The sequence below is a fragment of the Trichomonas vaginalis genome, chromosome II (genome assembly GCF_026262505.1).
Source record: "Trichomonas vaginalis G3 chromosome II, whole genome shotgun sequence".
Lineage (NCBI taxonomy): Eukaryota > Parabasalia > Trichomonadida > Trichomonadidae > Trichomonas > Trichomonas vaginalis.
In genome coordinates this window covers 21,228,245-21,245,914 of record NC_067204.1, presented here as the reverse complement: position 1 = coordinate 21,245,914, position 17,670 = coordinate 21,228,245, and the positions used below count along the sequence as shown (strand labels likewise).

The following is a 17,670-nucleotide window of genomic DNA, read 5'->3' as shown; positions in this document are numbered from 1 at the left end:
ACGACTCCCGAAGCTGTTTCAATGGTCTTATTTTTACTATATATTAAAGTTGAATCTAAAATTCTGTTTATTTTACCAACGATTCAAACTCAATATTACTAAAAATAATATTAACGAGGGAATTAATTTTTTCTTTATTTAGTAATACCGACTTTAAATATCTGCTAACAAGAATATCTATAAGATTTTTGATAGATATTTAAATGATTTCTGTTTTGATATTGTAAATATGCTACTTCATACCTAATAATATTTGTCGTCTACGTTTTTCACATAAAGGCAAAGATCAAGACATTCACCCAAATATTTGGATTTTTGGACTAGTAGAGTTGATCAATAATGTGAATTTGGATTTTTGGACTAGTAGAATTGTTTGATAATGTAAATTTCTCTCATTTCAACCAAATTCAAATCGAAATTTCTTTTTTTCAAAAAATTTGAGCTATGAGAATGAAAATATTAAGGATATAATTATAACAGTTTATTGAAAATTAAAAATAAATAGATAGCTTTATAAATTAAATAAAAATAATTACTTTGATTTTTCTTGGATTGCCTTTCGAAGCTTAGCAGCCTCTTCTTTCATCTGTGCGATCCTTTCTGTCATATTAGAGAACGTATTCTTCAATTCTCTGTTCTGGAGAACGAGTTCTTCAAGTAAAAGTTGTTTCTGTTGGAATTCTGGCATGGCCAAAATTTTTGCGGTAGGCGGTTGTTTAAGAGTTAACGTTTGTATTTCCAAATCTTTATCTCGAATTTCTTCTTTGACAAGCTCGATTGCTTGAAGGAGCATCTGGGACTTATCCTTGAGTGATGCCTTTTCATCGATAATTCGGTTGATTTGCTCTTGAAGTTCTTTGTCAACTCGAGGAATTTCGTCATCTGTACCGGTTTCCTTGATGTTGTTGAGTTTCTTACGTAGTTTTGTGATCTTCTCATTATGTTTAGAGAGCTCTTCTTCGGTTTTAGCGTGTAATTCGGAAATTTTCGATTGAAGATTTACTTTTTCGGCCTCTTGTTCTTTGATTTGGGCTTCTAACTGTTCCCTTTCAGCTTTTATCTTCTGAAGTTCTTCGTTTCTTTGACCAATTATCTTGATTTGAGCTTCTTTAGCAGCTGTAAGCTTCATTTCAGCTTCGGCAATAGCTTTCTTTGTAGATTCGATTTCGCTGTTAGCTGCTGATATTTTTTCTTGTGTAAGTTTGAGTTTCTTTTCTGAATCTGCGATATCTTGGGCTCTGTCCTTTATCTTCTTACCAAGGTCGTCATTTTCACGATGGAGATCTGTAACCTTTTGATCTAACTCGGCAAGAGCTTTTTCATCGGCTTCTTTGGCTTTTCTCATGGAATAAATTTTGCTGTTTAAATCTTCAATGTACATTGGCATCGCTCTTGAGTTCTCGAGGAATTTCATAACTGGAATGTATTTCTGAGCTCTAGCTTTAAGAGTTTCAAGTTTTGATGATTTTTGCTGAATTCTGAGTTCGTGTGTCTTTAATTGCTGCTTGAGCTGCTCTAGTTGGCCTTCCTTATCTTTAGTTTGCTTTTGAACTTCAGTAATTTGCTGGTTAACCTCGGTAATTCGATCAGAAACACGTTTTGAGTTAGTTGCAGCCACTTCTGCAGCTTGTTGCTGAAGTTTGCCAAGTTCTTCTTTAAGGACATCTACTGATTGTGTGTGCCTCATCCTCATTTCGTCTCTTTGTTTTTCACATTGCTCAATTTGTTGTTTTAATTTTGGTAATTCTGCATTAGCTGCCTGCAGATTATCTAATTGTTCCTTAAGTTTGAAGTTTTCCTGGCCAAGCTCAACAAGTTGGTTTTGAAATACAGTAAACTCTTCTTCACTCAACATTTTTTTTTCGCCACTAAGAGATTTTTATCTGCAAAAGAGACTTAATAATTGAAATATGTTATTGGTCTATAAGTCTATGTAAAAAATGAAAGATGATGTTTTAGTTTTATTTCGGATTTAGGAAATTTCATCAATAAAAATGAACATTTCTTCAATAAATCTTTTTGTATCTCCTAGAAATAATAAGTCAACTTTACTTCTAATAGTAAAAAGCATTCTTCAATGTTCAATCAGCAAAAATTGCAAAAATTTTATTGCTTTCATTGAAATAATAAGATTTGATTTTAAGGATAGAATTGCATATTTTATTCATTTTAAAATCGAACTAACAATGATCATCGAACAAAAAAAATATCTTGACCATGAAATTAGATGGAGAATATATAACAATAAATGAATATGTTGACTCTTCATCATTTGTCTAGAAATTCTTGTGTTTTTGCCTTAAAACAAATGATTATTTCTTTAAGATTTGAAATTTGAACCATGAGATTTAAGGAGATCTGCAATTTCCTTATTATTTTTCTCTAATGAATATTGAAGTGCTGTTTTTCCTTCATTATCTTTTATGCTAATATCTGCACCATGAGAAACAAGTAATTCTGCAATTTGTTTTCTATTACTCAAAGCTGATAAATGCAAAGCTGTTCTTCCTTTATTATCTTTTGCATTGATATCTGCACCATGCAAAATAAGAAACTCTGCTATTTGTTTTCTATTATGAGTTACCATTCTGTGAAGAGTAGTTCTGCATTCACTGTCTTTTTCATTTATATCTACACCATGAGAAATGAAATATTCCCAAAGTGAAGGAACAAAAAATCTTGGCGAAAGGAAAATAATATTATCTACTTCATTTGTTTGATCTAGATACACAAAAAACGCTTGATAATTATTGTAATGGTAGCAGTATAATAATTCGATTTCTATATTATATTCATTCTTCAAAAAAGTAACAAAATCAATGTTATGAGAAATAATTGCATACATCATACTTTCTACATCTGGTTTTATACATTTCAAGCATTCGCTCATTATGTCTGGATTACCACCAAGAAATGAAAATTGATGGCATGTTTGTGTTATTTCTGAGTTATATTTTGTTCTTAAAAATTTAAAACAATTTACGGAGCCGTAATAAGAACATAATTCGAGATATGAATATCCTGCTTTTGAATATGGATATAAATCATTTTGTAGCATTTGATTGCTATCAAATCCTTCGCGCTCTGTCAATGATATAAATAATTCTTTGTCATCATTCATAATTGCTTTGTAAATTGTGTTTTTTTCGAGAAAATCTAATGATGAATTGTATAATTCAAATTTTTCTTTAGGATTTTTGCAATTCTGATCGATATTCAGTCCATATTCTTTATAAATAAGGTAATTAAAAAGAGATGAACTTGAAATAATTTGATCTGGACGATAATCTTCATATATCTTTTTAAATATTGCCCAGTATGATTTCATAGAGCGATTATTGTATAAGGATGCGGTTGATAATATTTTAAGAATGTTAGATGGTGTAAACATATTAGTTTCGATCAATTTATTTTTTATGTCTTTGCAAATTTCATAAATTTCGTCATCAGTGCAAGGTTTTAGTTTGTACAATTTAGTGAGTATATCATTATAATCTTTGCTTACTTCCATTAGCTCTTCATAGTTAATCTTCATTTTTTTGAATTAACGGCCAAATATAGCCTATCGTCGTTCTAGAAAATAAACAGAATTATCTATGGCAAACCCAAATTTTAGCTAAAAGTGACAGGAAAAAAAAACGTTTAGTATTAAAAAAAAAGACCGATGAGAGCTTCGTTCGAAATATAGAGGGAACTGAGAATGCGCAACCATTCTCAGGGAATATTGGATGCTATTTCCGTTCCCTCTGTATGGAAAATTGAGGTTTTCAAAGGGAGTTAAAATAATATCAAATTTATACTAATTTACTTCAAAATACAAAAGTATTTGACAGCTAAAATTAGTTACTTTAGCAAGCCTATCAATACCCTTTTACGATTATTGCTACTTTTTCGAAATAAAAGTAAAAACAAATTTATACTAATTTACTTCAAAATACAAAAGTATTTGACAGCTAAAATTAGTTACTTTAGCAAGCCTATCAATACCCTTTTACGATTATTGTTACTTTTTCGAAATAAAAGTAAAAACAAATTTATACTAATTTACTTCAAAATACAAAAGTATTTGACAGCTAAAATTAGTTACTTTAGCAAGCCTATCAATACCCTTTTACGATTATTGCTACTTTTTCGAAATAAAAGTAAAAACAAATTTATACTAATTTACTTCAAAATACAAAAGTATTTGACAGCTAAAATTAGTTACTTTAGCAAGCCTATCAATACCCTTTTACGATTATTGTTACTTTTTCGAAATAAAAGTAAAAACAAATTTATACTAATTTACTTCAAAATACAAAAGTATTTGACAGCTAAAATTAGTTACTTTAGCAAGCCTATCAATACCCTTTTACGATTATTGCTACTTTTTCGAAATAAAATAAATTTATTATCAAAAACCTTTTTTTTCTTAGTAAAAATAAAAATGTTATTTTATATCAAGTTTTTATTCATAAATTTTTATAATGTTGTATAAATTTCATTAAAATTTACGTACATATTAAGGTACTTATCTTAATAATGAAGATTTTATTTTGCAATAATATAAACGAAATTTTTTACCTTATGAACTTTTGATGGAAATATGCAAATTTAAAATAATAAAGAAAGCCGCGAGCGAAGCGATCGGCTTAGTTCGAAGATTTTGATTCAAATCTTTGCTGATCTGTAATTCGCGGAAGCCGCGAGCGAATCGAGCGGCTTAGGTCTAAGATTTTGATTCAAATCTTTGCTTATATTCCTTAAATTCTTTATGAAACTCGCAACAGTTCCATAAAAAATTTTAAATTCTAAACTGTCGAAATTACCGATCGGTAATCACACCCTTCACGGGTGTGTCACTTTTAGCTAAAATTACCCCTACTCCATCAAAACTCGGTGTTTGAAGCAAAATATGTCTTTTCTTCCATAACATTATTCATATATACTGTATTTTAGCAAATTTAAAGGCTAAGAAACTCAGAACCGCTAAAATACTGATAGGTGACTCATCAAGTTGTCCGATGACATATAAAATTAACTTTACATGGCAAAATACTCCGTGAATTTTTCACGTCTTATTAAAATTAGTTTTCTCATAATGACGACAATAAAATGCTAAAAGTGAGTATAAGACAGTCTCTCAATTTGTGTCAAATTTTTGTCCTCTGAATATTTGAATTGGTTTCGTTTTCCTTTTATTTTTGTTAGAAGGAAAATGGCTGAACCTGAATGTGTTTTTTGTGGATGCAAAGAAATTACAAGTCTTGCTAAGCCAAAAGATTATAATTTTTGGCTTTGTAACGCTAAAAAAGGCCTAACAGCAAGTCACTTAGTTCAATTCCTCAAAAAATCAGATTGCAAAGAAATTGAATTACATCCTGGCAATCCATTTCACGGAATTGAATTCAAATGCGCTGTTTGTGGTCAAACAAACATCTTCGATCTCGGAATATTAATCACACAGACAAACCAAATTATTGTATGCTCAAGTCAATGTCAGCATGATGCTCAGTTTAAGGGAAAGACAATTCAATTCATTCCAATTATCTCGAATTCATGCGTTGAAGAGCAAATTTTACCATTTCCTGAAAATTGTCCAAATGAAGTTACGCCGGCATCAGTATCCGACAAGATTAGACAACTTACAGGCGTAGGCGTAGTAGATGCTAACAAACAAAAGCTTCCTGAAGGAAAATATCAATATGAAAGTGTTGAAGAATATACAACCACATTTAATGCGTTCATACAAGCAGAGATGAAGGCAGACTACTTCAGAGCGCACAATACATCAACTTCTATCTCAAATATCAAATGGGAAAATAAAAGGAAGTTTTCTTTCCCAGCCAAGCGATCAATGAAAAGGAAATTCACTCCTACGATGAGTTACTTCATTTCCAAGAACAACAAAAACAAAGATGAAACAGAAGTTGCTTTCTTCAACAAATTCAACGACAAAGAAGGTACATGTTCGCTCTGCCTCAAAGGAGATTCGAAGTTTTACGGCGCTAACTCATTAAAAGTCCAAAGAGTTCAAAATTCGATCACATTTCAACGCCAACTCAAATCTCTTGACTACATGAAGAACGGACTCGAAGAGTTTTGGGTAAATTTGTTCCTTGGCAAGTTCGATAAGAAACAATTCCAAGCCAAAAACGGAATTAAGAAGATTCCTCTTTCAAAAGACATAAAAGTCACAAAACAATCGTCCGGCCTCAATTTTATTGTCAGAGACAAAAACACTGTCATTGAATTGAACCGTTCCCAAGGAAAAGCCGTTGAAGCCGCATTATCTCAACGATTTACTTACATCCAGGGGCCACCAGGTACAGGAAAGACCACATCCATCACAGCCATCGTCAAATCATTCGTTGATGGTGGAATTTTCCCAGTATTAATCGTTGGCCACTCAAATGTAACGGCTGACTTCGGTTGCCTTGCTTTATCGAACATCGGACTTAAAGTAGGTCGTGTTCTTTCACTCGAAATCGAAGACGCGATTCAAGCAGCCAAATTGAATGAAATTGATTCGGAATACAATTTCATTATCCCTGGCTACGAGAGATCCAAGTTCTCTACATTCCAAAAAGCCAAGAAGCAGTACATCGAGAAGTACGGAACAGAGCCAGATCTGGCATCTTCCAAATCTTATCGTAAATTCAAGAAGATCGAGCAGAGAATAATTGCCGATTGTCAAGTAATTTGCGTTACATCTTCAACAAGCGGTTCTGTAAGAGTTGAAGGCAATTTCAGAGCAATTATTTTCGATGAAGCCGGCCAATGCCTTGATCCTGACTTTTTAATCTCAATGAAGCATAATCCGGAACGTCTCGTGCTTGTTGGCGATACTTTCCAGCTCGGACCGACAATTCAGAACAATGCAGTCCGAAATGCAGGTTTCGGTGTCAATTTAATGAAGAAACTTGTCAAACTTGGCCTTATTCCTAACATTCTTACCTACCAGTATAGAATGCACCCTTCCATTCTCGAGTTTCCATCAAAAACTTTTTACAAAAATTTGGTAAAAAGTGGCATTTCGGCCGAACAAAGGATCTACAAGTTCTCGAAGCCTAATTTCAAGTTCCCCAACCCCCAGATACCACTAATGTTTTGGGATGTCGAAGGAAAAGAACAATCAGACGGAGATGGAAAATCTTACTGGTGTTTGTCACAATGCAACGCTGTTTCGCAAGTCCTCGATGCTCTATTTAATTCAGGAGTACCAGCAAACTCAATCGGAATCATTACTCCTTACAATGGACAAAATGATTATTTAATGGACAACTTAGACTACATTTGCGAGTCCTGCAGCGCGGAATACATCAAGAATGTCGAGATTGCTACAGTCGATGGCTTCCAAGGAAGAGAAAAAGACTTCATTATTTTCAATTTGGTCAGATCCAACGAGAACTACCAAATTGGCTTCTTGTCTGATATCGAGAGACTCAATGTGTCAATAACAAGAGCTAAATACGGCCTCATTGTCATTGGACACTCAAGAACTTTCTCAAAGACGAAATTGTTCTGTGACTGGTTCAATTTCTTCATTGAAAATAATTGTTTCATGGCCGGAGGAGACTTCAAGAGCCTTCAAAAGGGAACTTTTGTTCCAAATTTGGATAAAGATCCAAAGGAGGCTCCTGAAGAAGGAATCTTTGTATAATTATATTTTGTATTCTAATAAAGTTATATTTTATTTATATAAACTCTAGTTTTTTTCATATCAATTTCAACATTTTAGTTTTCTAATTGATTTCGTATTAATAAACATCAAAGTTTTTGGTAATTAGTTTAAAAGTTATGGCTCGTAGATAATGAGTAATAAATATCAAGTATCATTAAATTAAAATGTCATCGGAGTGTTTTCACCATATCTATAAAGTAACGCTTATTTTAAAGGAGGAGTATAGCTCAACTAAAAATGTTTTTACATAAAGTCCAGGTTCAATTGAACATTTTTGTCCATATTTCATACAAGAGCAATATAGATATTCATTTTTTTTTGCAAAATGCATATACCTAGCTTAGTAAAATATAAGTAGTCCATTAGAATATATATCATAAGTATTGAAATGTTTATGATCAAATAATATACAAACACATAAAAAATAGTAATTAGATTTCTTGATTAAGACTCATTTCTAGCTCATCTGTCAATGAAGCTATTCTTTCTATTGATGATAAAATATCTAAAGTCTCTCTCCAGAAATTTGTGAGAATTGGTGCTTCAAAAGGTAATTCCGCGTGTATGATCTCGTACCAAATTTCAATAAAAGCAGATTTTGAGCAAAATGTAGCCATGTAAACAAGATATTTTTGTACAGAGTTCGAATATTTTTCAAATGACCTTTCTTCAATGGCGCATGCAATATCATTTTCCAATTTAGCACATTGTGCACTTGTTTTTGTATCTGGGTTTGCCATTAAAGTATCTAATGGTTCAACCACTAGATTCCAGTGATTGTCTTGTAATCTGAAGTGTCCTCTTGTTCCACATAGCGTTATAATAACTTTGTCGTCCTTTTTAGTTAAAACAATTGTTTCAATAACTCCAGAATTTCCAGGAACTGCAATGTTCTTAATAATTCTCTTTTCTGGTATAGATAAGACTGAAAGCATACCATTAGCTGTTAAAACTATTGCGTATGGATCATATTCTTCAGATGCTAAAACTCTAATTGGTGGGGTAAAAAGAAGCGGACTTCTGGTAAGTTCGCGTGTCCCTGGTTCTGTTAGGAATAATTTGCCGTCTTTTGTTGCATACAATCCTCTCTCTTTATCGACAAGAGAAAAGTTTGTATTCATTGACTAAAAAAAATTCAAAATTTATATGGACGTTAATAATAACTCTATCTCAATGATCTCGACGTCTTTATGGTACTTGGTTGCTACCACAGAATAAGGAAATGAGTATCAGAAGTTATGTCTTGTATGCTAAGTTATTAATGAATGATATTGTTGAAATATATAACTTAATTTGTATTCCCTTGGAAAACGAATTTCTTATTTGTTTATTAGAGTTTGGAAGTTTTTATTAGATTTTTAAGGATGAAAACACAACCTCAAAAAACTCTAAGTTATCTATTGGAATGAATGCGAGTTCTTCAAAAATAAATATAGAAATTTAAGTATATGTACGTAATAAAGTTGTTACCATAAGAATTCTTTCGTAAATAAGCAAAAAATTCAAATGATTTAAAAGATTTCTGAATATTTAACAATTTAAGGATCATTCTATGCTAAATTGTGATGGCGCGATTTGATCATTCTTGGACGATCCCTGTCTTTTTGAGTGGAAAAACTATGGGAAATCCGAAATCATTGTTTTCCGCATGTACAACATAGTATTTTTTCTTCTAATGAATTTAAGGGGTATTTCATATGGTAGATAGCAAATATGTCTTTTTTAAAAATTATTAATGTCGGACCTAGACGTTGATCCAAACGAATACAACAAATTACGAAGTATCTACAAATACTACATTGATTCATATATTGCGCTGCATCAGCTGAAAACGGATAAGGAAGAAGAATTAAACAAGATTTACAAAATGATCAAAACATAATTGATTGACTCAAAGAAATATCCATCAACCAAGGTTGTACATGACGTTTTAGGTATAATTCAGTATAATAACCGCTATACAAAGTCATATTTATTTCTTGCCAAACTCATATCTGATGATTACCATGTTACAGATGTCAGAAGTATTGAACCTATTTCAAACTTCCTGTTTTATAAAGAATATGGAATTAAATTATACAAGTCTACTGTTTTCGAAGAAATAGAAAATCTTAATATTCATACAGAAGATACAATTTACAGAGCAATTATGAATAACGACAAAGAAAAATTTATCGCATTCACTGAAAGAGATGAATTTGATGGAAATCAAAAACTTGTCAGCATTTTATATCCATATTCTTACGAAGGATATTCATTACTTGAATTATGTTGTTACCATGGAGCAGTTGATTGTTTCAAGTTTTTAAGAACGAAATTCAACTCAGAAATAACTCAAAAATGTCTAGAACTTTCATTTTTGGGAGGAATTCAAGAGATTATGAGTGAATGTTTGAAACATCAGATACCAAATAAAGCATGCATGGAATATGCAATTATTTCACACAACATCGATGTCGTTACATTCTTGATGAATGAGTACAATATAGAGATCAATTTAGAAGATTGTGGAATTTACAATAATATTGAATCCTATTTAGTTTATTTCGATCAAACCAATGATATAAACAAATGCTTTGTTTATTCATCGATTTTAAATATTCCATCCCTTTTGTAATACTTCCTTTCACATGGTGCAAATATCAATGAAAAAGATGAATATGGAAAAACTGCACTTCATTTTGCAGCACTGAAAAATAGAAAAGAAACAGCTGAATTTCTTATTTCACATGGTGCAAATATCAATGAAAAAGATAAACATGGGAAAACTGCATTTCATATTGCAGCATTGCATAATAGTAAAGAAACTGTTGAATTTCTTATTTCACATGGTGCAAATATCAATGAAAAAGATGAAGATGAGCAAACTGCACTTCATATAGCAGCAGAATATAAAAGTAAAGAAACTGTTGAATTTCTTATTTCACATGGCGCAAATATTAATGAAAAAGATGAAGATGAGCAAACTGCACTTCATATAGCAGCAAGATATAATAAAAAAGAAACTGTTGAATTTCTTATTTCACATGGTGCAAATATCAATGAAAAAGATAAACATGGAAAAACTGCACTTCATATAGCAGCAGAATATAAAAGTAAAGAAACTGTTGAATTTCTTATTTCACATGGCGCAAATATTAATGAAAAAGATGAAGATGAGCAAACTGCACTTCATATAGCAGCAGAATATAAAAGTAAAGAAACTGTTGAATTTCTTATTTCACATGGCGCAAATATCAATGAAAAAGATAAATATGGAAATACCGCACTTCATATTGCAGCAAGATATAATAAAAAAGAAACTGTTGAATTTCTTATTTCACATGGTGCAAATATCAATGAAAAAGATGAATATGGAAAAACTGCACTTCATATAGCAGCAAGATATAATAAAAAAGAAACTGTTGAATTTCTTATTTCACATGGTGCAAATATCAATGAAAAAAATAAAATTGGAGAAACTGCACTTCATTTTGCAGCAAGATATAATAAAAAAGAAACTGTTGAATTTCTTATTTCACATGGTGCCAAAAAATAATGTTCTTACATAAGATATTCTTTAGTTTTCTGATATTTTTGAAGAAGATTTTCATTTGAGAGTAAATTGAATAAATTCTCTTCGAAAAATTCCAATTGTCACTTTTTGTTTTATATATTTGTGCATTGAGTTTGTTAGATATGATGAGTTATATTATATGCATCCTGGTGAAGTTGCACATGAATTCACTGGATAAAGTCTTCCAAAAATGCAAAGAACTTGACTGCATTTTGCGAGGAGTAGTCTGTGATGATACCGGAGATAAAGAACCCTTTCCATTTGGCATAACTGGTGAAACTGATGTTCCGAGAGTAAATGTGTTCTTTCTTGGCCTTGTTTTATGGGATAATTGCTCGAAAACAGAAGCTTCTCGCTTTAGAACCTGTATTGAAGGGAAATTGAAGCATTTAATGTGCTTTTGGGTGATTTGGATGATTCCTGATTTGTTTGCACTGGATTTAGAGTAAATACTAGAGCTCAAAACAGTGTAGAGGTGATCGTTTTCAAATTTCTCGACTCCATTTTAAACGCATTGGTGTCCACGAATGAGACCTTGTAATTTATTGTATGAAAGGAAATTTTTGAGGGCAGTTAAGTCAAGTGTACAGCCCATTTTTCTTGTTGAAGGACCAGAGTTCGATGTAGTTGTTGTTGGATCGCTCCAGATAATGTTTGTTAGTAGTTGTTCGTATGGAGTTGATTTATATGTAATAACAGGCTCAGTCTAACATGTATCGAGAAGAGTTGGACTGAGGCCTCCATGAAGTGCTGCTTAAGATGGCCGCAAATGACATCAATGCGAATCATTTATTGCAGGCATCATAAACATCAAGACCATATTCTTTAAGGCATCTCAGAAAAAGAAATATTATAACTAAAAACAAAAGTTTAATATATTAAGTAATATTATAAAGTAATTAATGTCTGTGCCTTTCAGCATCAATTTTTTCCTGAGTTTCCTTGAATATTTCTTGCAAAGGCTTTGATGCACCTGCATCTTGTGCCTGTTGAATACATTCTGGAATGTGGAACGGTGGAGACATTTCCTGTTGTGGTTCATCAGGTGAATAAGGAGTAAGATTCAAGTTGTTCGGAATAAATCTGTCTTTTTCTTTGTCATAATGAAATCTCTGGTATTTCCACTCAATATTATTATCTTCGTAATATTTACGTTCGGCACGCTGCTTATCTTCGAGAGCAAGTTTGTGTTCTGTAGCATTTTTCGTATCTTTCATTAATAAGTAGCGAGTGACGTTCTGCCAGAGAAATTGGGATTCGTATGGGCATTGTTCTGTGTAATTGGGATACTTGATGCGTAATGGAATGTTCTTTCTCACGTCAAAAGCAAGCCACGTCTTATTCGTTCGTAAATCTGTAGCTTTTACGTAGGCGGACCATCTGCCAGTGAATTCTATGACTGTCTTTGGCGATTTCCTTCCTGGTTCGTAAACATAACCTTTAATTTCGTTATATTTGCCACGGAAAGTTGGTTTTTCTTTGAATTTAATTAGTGCAGTGATTCCTGTCTGAGGGCACTTAATACGTACATGACCGCAAATTTCCATTCGAAGAGTTCCGATCAAAACTCCACGGCCATACATGTCCGGAAAGTTAAATTCATATGTTTCATGGCGAGACAAGCACTCGAAGTTCACTTTCGTATTTTCGTTATCCATGATTGCCGCTAAAGAATTTCCGGTAAATTTAGATCTCATTTCTGAGTGGCCCCAAATAACTGAATTTCCTTTCCTGTCACTGAAATAGAATGCTGAGATTGGTGGGTGATGCGAAACTTGTTCAGCTTCATATGTTCCCCCACAAGTTCCATCAGGATTTAATAAAGAAGCACGAAATACTTCACCGAGAAGGGAATTGTATGGTTTCTTTGGTAAGCGAGGAGCCATATGAAATCCGGATACGATCCATGTGCATAGATGAAAACATCGCATTACTGGATCATCTTCTAAAGCCACCTTCCGCAAAATGTCTGCATGAGACATCCAGTCTGTTAGTCTTTGTATTGTAGAGCGAGTCTCAAGAATAAACGTAGGCAAGGTTACTTTTGCCAATGACATTCCTGGTCTAAGTTGGCTAAGTAAGAATCGAACAATGCTCCCTTCACTTTTAGGAATCTCTTCACTAAAATCTTGATCATCTATTTTGTCTAGCTCTTCAATTCTGGACTCTTCAACCATTTGAATAGATGTGATGACAAAATTTTTTGGATGAAATTTTCTCTCTCAATATAAGAAAATAGCAATAACCATTTAATTAGCTGATTATTTGTTTTTTAGGAAGAAAAATTAAATGATTTGTCGATAAATTTCTAAAGTGATTCAATCTTGAATATATTAAAACTACCTAATATCAGTAGAAATCAACTTTTTTCAACAAAAAAACTTAACCTTTCAAATCATTCTTTACACTTTAGCTAGCAAGATTTAATGGTGTTAATAACAACGGAAACTGAGTAGTATTTTAAAAAGTAAATGTAAATGTGAGATAATTCCCGACAAAATGTCACGTTTCCTTTTTGAAAAATCAGCAAGTCAAATAGCAGAAATAGCTTAAACATATTAGAAAATGGTGTAATAAACAGAATTTCATCAAAAGTGACAGCTCTCAATTTTTTGACATTTGTAAATTCTAAATTGAATGAGAAAAATGAAATAATACTAAGCATAATACAATATTCTAGATTTAATTATAATTAGGAAAAAGTTAGTTTTGAGAGTACTTTTCATAGGCATATAGAATGAAATCTTCTGAAAAATAATATCACATAAACTCATATTATTTTCTAATATATAACTATTTTATATAAAAATCAAATTCAATGATCTTAAAAGCGAAGGATAAACCTCAAAATTTACGAATATAATGAGTGGGAATATAATGCTTATCTATCATAAAACCATATGAAATATCAATTTTTGCTTTACGCCTAATTTTTGACGACAATTAGCAAAAAATGTTAAATGTTAACACTCAGTCCATTTGAATATGAAAAATAAAATTGACTTTGATTAAATGTTTTTATTTATCATGCAATTCTTCTTGCGACCAAAGCTTTGAATAAAAGTTCAAAAAATAAGATAGCTTAAAAAATAATATACGGTAGTGTTTACTAATAGATGAATAGTATATAAATTCTATTAAAATGGATTTGATCCAAAAAAATATATAAAATTTGATCATAAATAAAATCGTTTTAAATTACTTCTTCATTTAAATTATAACAATTATTTTTGGTTTATATTTTTTTGGATCAAATCCATTTTAATAGAATTTATATACTATTCATCTATTAGTAAACACTACCGTATATTATTTTTTAAGCTATCTTATTTTTTGAACTTTTATTCAAAGCTTTGGTCGCAAGAAGAATTGCATGATAAATAAAAACATTTAATCAAAGTCAATTTTATTTTTCATATTCAAATGGACTGAGTGTTAACATTTAACATTTTTTGCTAATTGTCGTCAAAAATTAGGCGTAAAGCAAAAATTGATATTTCATATGGTTTTATGATAGATAAGCATTATATTCCCACTCATTATATTCGTAAATTTTGAGGTTTATCCTTCGCTTTTAAGATCATTGAATTTGATTTTTATATAAAATAGTTATATATTAGAAAATAATATGAGTTTATGTGATATTATTTTTCAGAAGATTTTGTGTTCTTCTTCAAAATTTTATTTTTTTATTAAAAAGAATCTTTACAAAATATACATTTACTTTAATTAATATTTAAAAACGTGCTCTATCAAAAGTTCCAAAAATTCAATATTTTAGCTTTTCTGAAGTGTCACTTTTGATGAATTTATGTTTACAACACTAGAGCACTCTTTTTTTTTTGAAAGGAAAAAAAATCCCGAAATTGGGAAAACCAGAAGATATTAGCATTTCGCATTTCATAATTTCTAATTTGTACAGGAAGCTTCAACAAAATGAATTATTTTACATTCCAAAATTGATTATCAATAGAGAAAGTTTCTATCCATACTAAAATGCATGTTATCATTATGCTTAGTGTGTTTATATCTATTATTACCAAATGAGCATTTAGACTTTGTAATTATTTTGAAAAATAGTGGGAAATTATGCGAGTTTTGATCGTCTAGTAATGGACTTTATAAATTATTTGGTTCATAACTGCTTAATTCAATGTTTTATTACTTTTAATATTTTATGAAAAATATTCTTTATTTTAACAAACAGTAGTCACATTTCAAGTGATGTATAGCATAACAAACATATTAATTGCATGTGAAGCTAAAAAAAGTCGGTAATAAAGTCGATATTAAGTTAGTTATTTTTCTTGAAATTTTTGTTGTTATTGTTGTTGTTATTGTTACGGTTGTTGCTTTTATTGAATTTATTAGGGTTTTTACCTTTATAATTACTAGTATTTTGTTGATTTCTGTTGTCGGCCTGCCCAGATGGGTTCTTATGATATGAGTTGGGTGCTTTTGCGTTAGTGTTATTGGCATTAGCTGGTTTGGCTGTATTTTTAGCCATTGTTTTTTCTCCATAAGCAAAAAATGGGAATTCAAATCCAGGATCGTCATTTCTAGCAAATCTTTGAGGTACAGACTGCATTACATAAATCTGATTGGTAAATTCTAATATATCTGTTGGCTCTTCATCAAATGAAAAACCGCATGGTTGTATGTACTGTTCTTCTGTAGGATAATGTAAAAAATGAAATGATTCCTCTTCTTCTATTGGTGCTACTTCGATTTGTAGACTATTGATAAAAGATTCAATATAAAAATGTTTAGACAACTCTGAAATATTAATAGATGTATCTTCTTCCTCTGTTTCACTGTTGAACAAATGTTTGTTCATTGAATTCCAGAAGATAGGATATCTTTCCACTAGATTTTCATACATTTGTCACTTTTTCGTTAGGTGGAGCTTATAAACGAATGTGCAAAAACAAAAGACAATTCACTTGCATCGAAGAGCCATATATTCGCAGTTGAAGTATCTTGATGCAGTTACTTGAGATTGATCTTCTTGATTCTTATTTGTGCTTTCATGCTTCATTGAAATTGAAATAAAGTAATAAACAAATACAAATATTTAGAGAATATATATAAACAATAACAAAACATATATATTAGAATTCAAATTTGTGCATTTCGTTAGCAAGAAGCAAATGGTGAGCAGCAAGTTGTTTAACATCAGAGTCGAATGGTTCTTTCTTTCGTAAAGAGTTTCTCGATATTTGAATGTCTTTAATTTTCCTTGCAATTTCCGCAGTGTTATTTTTAGCAGTAATTAGAGCACGAGTGATTTTGATTTTATCTTTCAATGTTTGTTCTCTGAAATTCTTTGGTAATTGCTGCAAAGTTCGTAAAGTATCTTGGTAAGGTTGTGGAAGTAACTTTGGATCTTCATCAGCAACTGCGAGCATGAGAGCACCGTCAGCAGTTTCTGAAACTGGCGCAGGTCTTAAATATTTAGCTAGTATATCTTCATAATCTGAAACTTTTTGCATCTGATCTGCCAAATCTCCTTTAACAGCATACACTTTTTTAAGTTTTTGCTCTGTGTCTTCGTCTTTTGTCTCTTCGAAAGATTGCTTCAAATAACGAATTTCTTTCACAAGAGAATGGTTGTATTCGCGAGCTGCTACCAGATCATGATTGCATTCAAGAATATACGTAAGCATTTTCTTGGCCTTTTCTGATGCGTCATTTAATAATTCCGATTTTTTCATGATTAAATCATTTCTTGAGTTAATTTTTGCATTATACGAATCTATTTCTTTCAAAAGCTCTTCATGTTCTTTCTCAAGTTCCATTACACGTTCCTGCAAAGCGGCAATTGCTGCGATTGCGGCTTTTGACGCTTCAGGTTCCATTTCTGGAAAGACGTTAAAGTTATTTGAATTTTTGAATTTTGTTTAAAACTTAAAACCAAATTGAGAATCTAATAGAAGACATAAAATAATTCATATGTACCGCTATTTTTATTTGGAAAAGCCTCAAAAAAAATCAGATTTTATAAATTTTGAAAAAAAAAGATATATTTTTTTAATAAGTAAAAATTGAAAAATAATTTTTTTAGAAAATCTTGTGAGAAAGAATCCTTTCCATTTACTCACATAGTGCGCATTTTCTCATTTTGAGGACGGAAAATGCCTTTTTGGAATGGCAATCCGGTCTCTCGCCTACAAAATACCTAGGACTACAAGTACATTACTTATGGCAAGATTTTTACGAGGTCCCTCATCGAAAGAGAAATATCGGAATACTCTACCTAAATTGATCATAACAAATTCCTGATTCTTCAGAAACAAAGGAACAGTAATTAGAGTATTTTAAGACAATGTTCCTTATGAAGCTTCTCATTCGATGAGAGACCTCATAAGAAACAATTTCTATTCGAACTCATTTACATCTTTGCGGTTTAAGGGATAATACTTTACATATATGGACAATAACTAATAGCCAA

The 17,670-nt window shown here is 31.3% G+C and overlaps 8 protein-coding genes across 8 annotated transcripts, besides 4 other annotated features; 3 read left to right on the top strand and 5 right to left on the bottom strand.

The window, feature by feature from the left end:
- Nucleotides 1–474: 474 nt before the first annotated feature.
- Nucleotides 475–1,855, bottom strand: TVAGG3_0583630 (uncharacterized protein; the record flags this gene model as incomplete). Its single annotated transcript, XM_001313072.2, has 1 exon — nucleotides 533–1,855. The coding sequence occupies one exon, from the start codon at nucleotides 1,853–1,855 to the stop codon at nucleotides 533–535; it is 1,323 nt and encodes a 440-aa protein (XP_001313073.1).
- A 465-nt stretch (nucleotides 1,856–2,320) lies between these two features.
- TVAGG3_0583620 (protein ubiquitination) lies at nucleotides 2,321–3,535 on the bottom strand (the record flags this gene model as incomplete). The annotated part of the gene is made up of 1 exon (XM_001313071.1): nucleotides 2,321–3,535. The coding sequence occupies one exon, from the start codon at nucleotides 3,533–3,535 to the stop codon at nucleotides 2,321–2,323; it is 1,215 nt and encodes a 404-aa protein (XP_001313072.1).
- Nucleotides 3,536–3,598: 63 nt separating this feature from the next.
- Nucleotides 3,599–4,866: a mobile genetic element.
- A 311-nt stretch (nucleotides 4,867–5,177) lies between these two features.
- On the top strand, nucleotides 5,178–7,685 carry TVAGG3_0583600 (nuclear-transcribed mRNA catabolic process, nonsense-mediated decay; the record flags this gene model as incomplete). The annotated part of the gene is made up of 1 exon (XM_001313070.2): nucleotides 5,198–7,642. The coding sequence occupies one exon, from the start codon at nucleotides 5,198–5,200 to the stop codon at nucleotides 7,640–7,642; it is 2,445 nt and encodes an 814-aa protein (XP_001313071.1).
- A 340-nt stretch (nucleotides 7,686–8,025) lies between these two features.
- TVAGG3_0583590 (uncharacterized protein) lies at nucleotides 8,026–8,784 on the bottom strand (the record flags this gene model as incomplete). Its single annotated transcript, XM_001313069.1, has 1 exon — nucleotides 8,095–8,784. One exon carries the CDS (start codon nucleotides 8,782–8,784, stop codon nucleotides 8,095–8,097), a length of 690 nt encoding a protein of 229 aa, XP_001313070.1.
- A 614-nt stretch (nucleotides 8,785–9,398) lies between these two features.
- On the top strand, nucleotides 9,399–9,545 carry TVAGG3_0583580 (spectrin binding; the record flags this gene model as incomplete). Its single annotated transcript, XM_001313068.1, has 1 exon — nucleotides 9,399–9,545. The coding sequence occupies one exon, from the start codon at nucleotides 9,399–9,401 to the stop codon at nucleotides 9,543–9,545; it is 147 nt and encodes a 48-aa protein (XP_001313069.1).
- A 267-nt stretch (nucleotides 9,546–9,812) lies between these two features.
- TVAGG3_0583570 (protein of unknown function (DUF3447)) lies at nucleotides 9,813–10,280 on the top strand (the record flags this gene model as incomplete). The annotated part of the gene is made up of 1 exon (XM_001313067.1): nucleotides 9,813–10,280. The coding sequence occupies one exon, from the start codon at nucleotides 9,813–9,815 to the stop codon at nucleotides 10,278–10,280; it is 468 nt and encodes a 155-aa protein (XP_001313068.1).
- A 1,831-nt stretch (nucleotides 10,281–12,111) lies between these two features.
- Nucleotides 12,112–13,398, bottom strand: TVAGG3_0583560 (lipid transport; the record flags this gene model as incomplete). The annotated part of the gene is made up of 1 exon (XM_001313066.1): nucleotides 12,119–13,396. The coding sequence occupies one exon, from the start codon at nucleotides 13,394–13,396 to the stop codon at nucleotides 12,119–12,121; it is 1,278 nt and encodes a 425-aa protein (XP_001313067.1).
- A 392-nt stretch (nucleotides 13,399–13,790) lies between these two features.
- Nucleotides 13,791–13,827: a mobile genetic element.
- A 1,177-nt stretch (nucleotides 13,828–15,004) lies between these two features.
- Nucleotides 15,005–15,042: a mobile genetic element.
- Nucleotides 15,043–15,408: 366 nt separating this feature from the next.
- On the bottom strand, nucleotides 15,409–17,096 carry TVAGG3_0583530 (uncharacterized protein; the record flags this gene model as incomplete). The annotated part of the gene is made up of 1 exon (XM_001313065.1): nucleotides 15,514–16,101. One exon carries the CDS (start codon nucleotides 16,099–16,101, stop codon nucleotides 15,514–15,516), a length of 588 nt encoding a protein of 195 aa, XP_001313066.1.
- Nucleotides 17,097–17,369: a mobile genetic element.
- Between the last annotated feature and the right edge of the window lie 301 nt (nucleotides 17,370–17,670).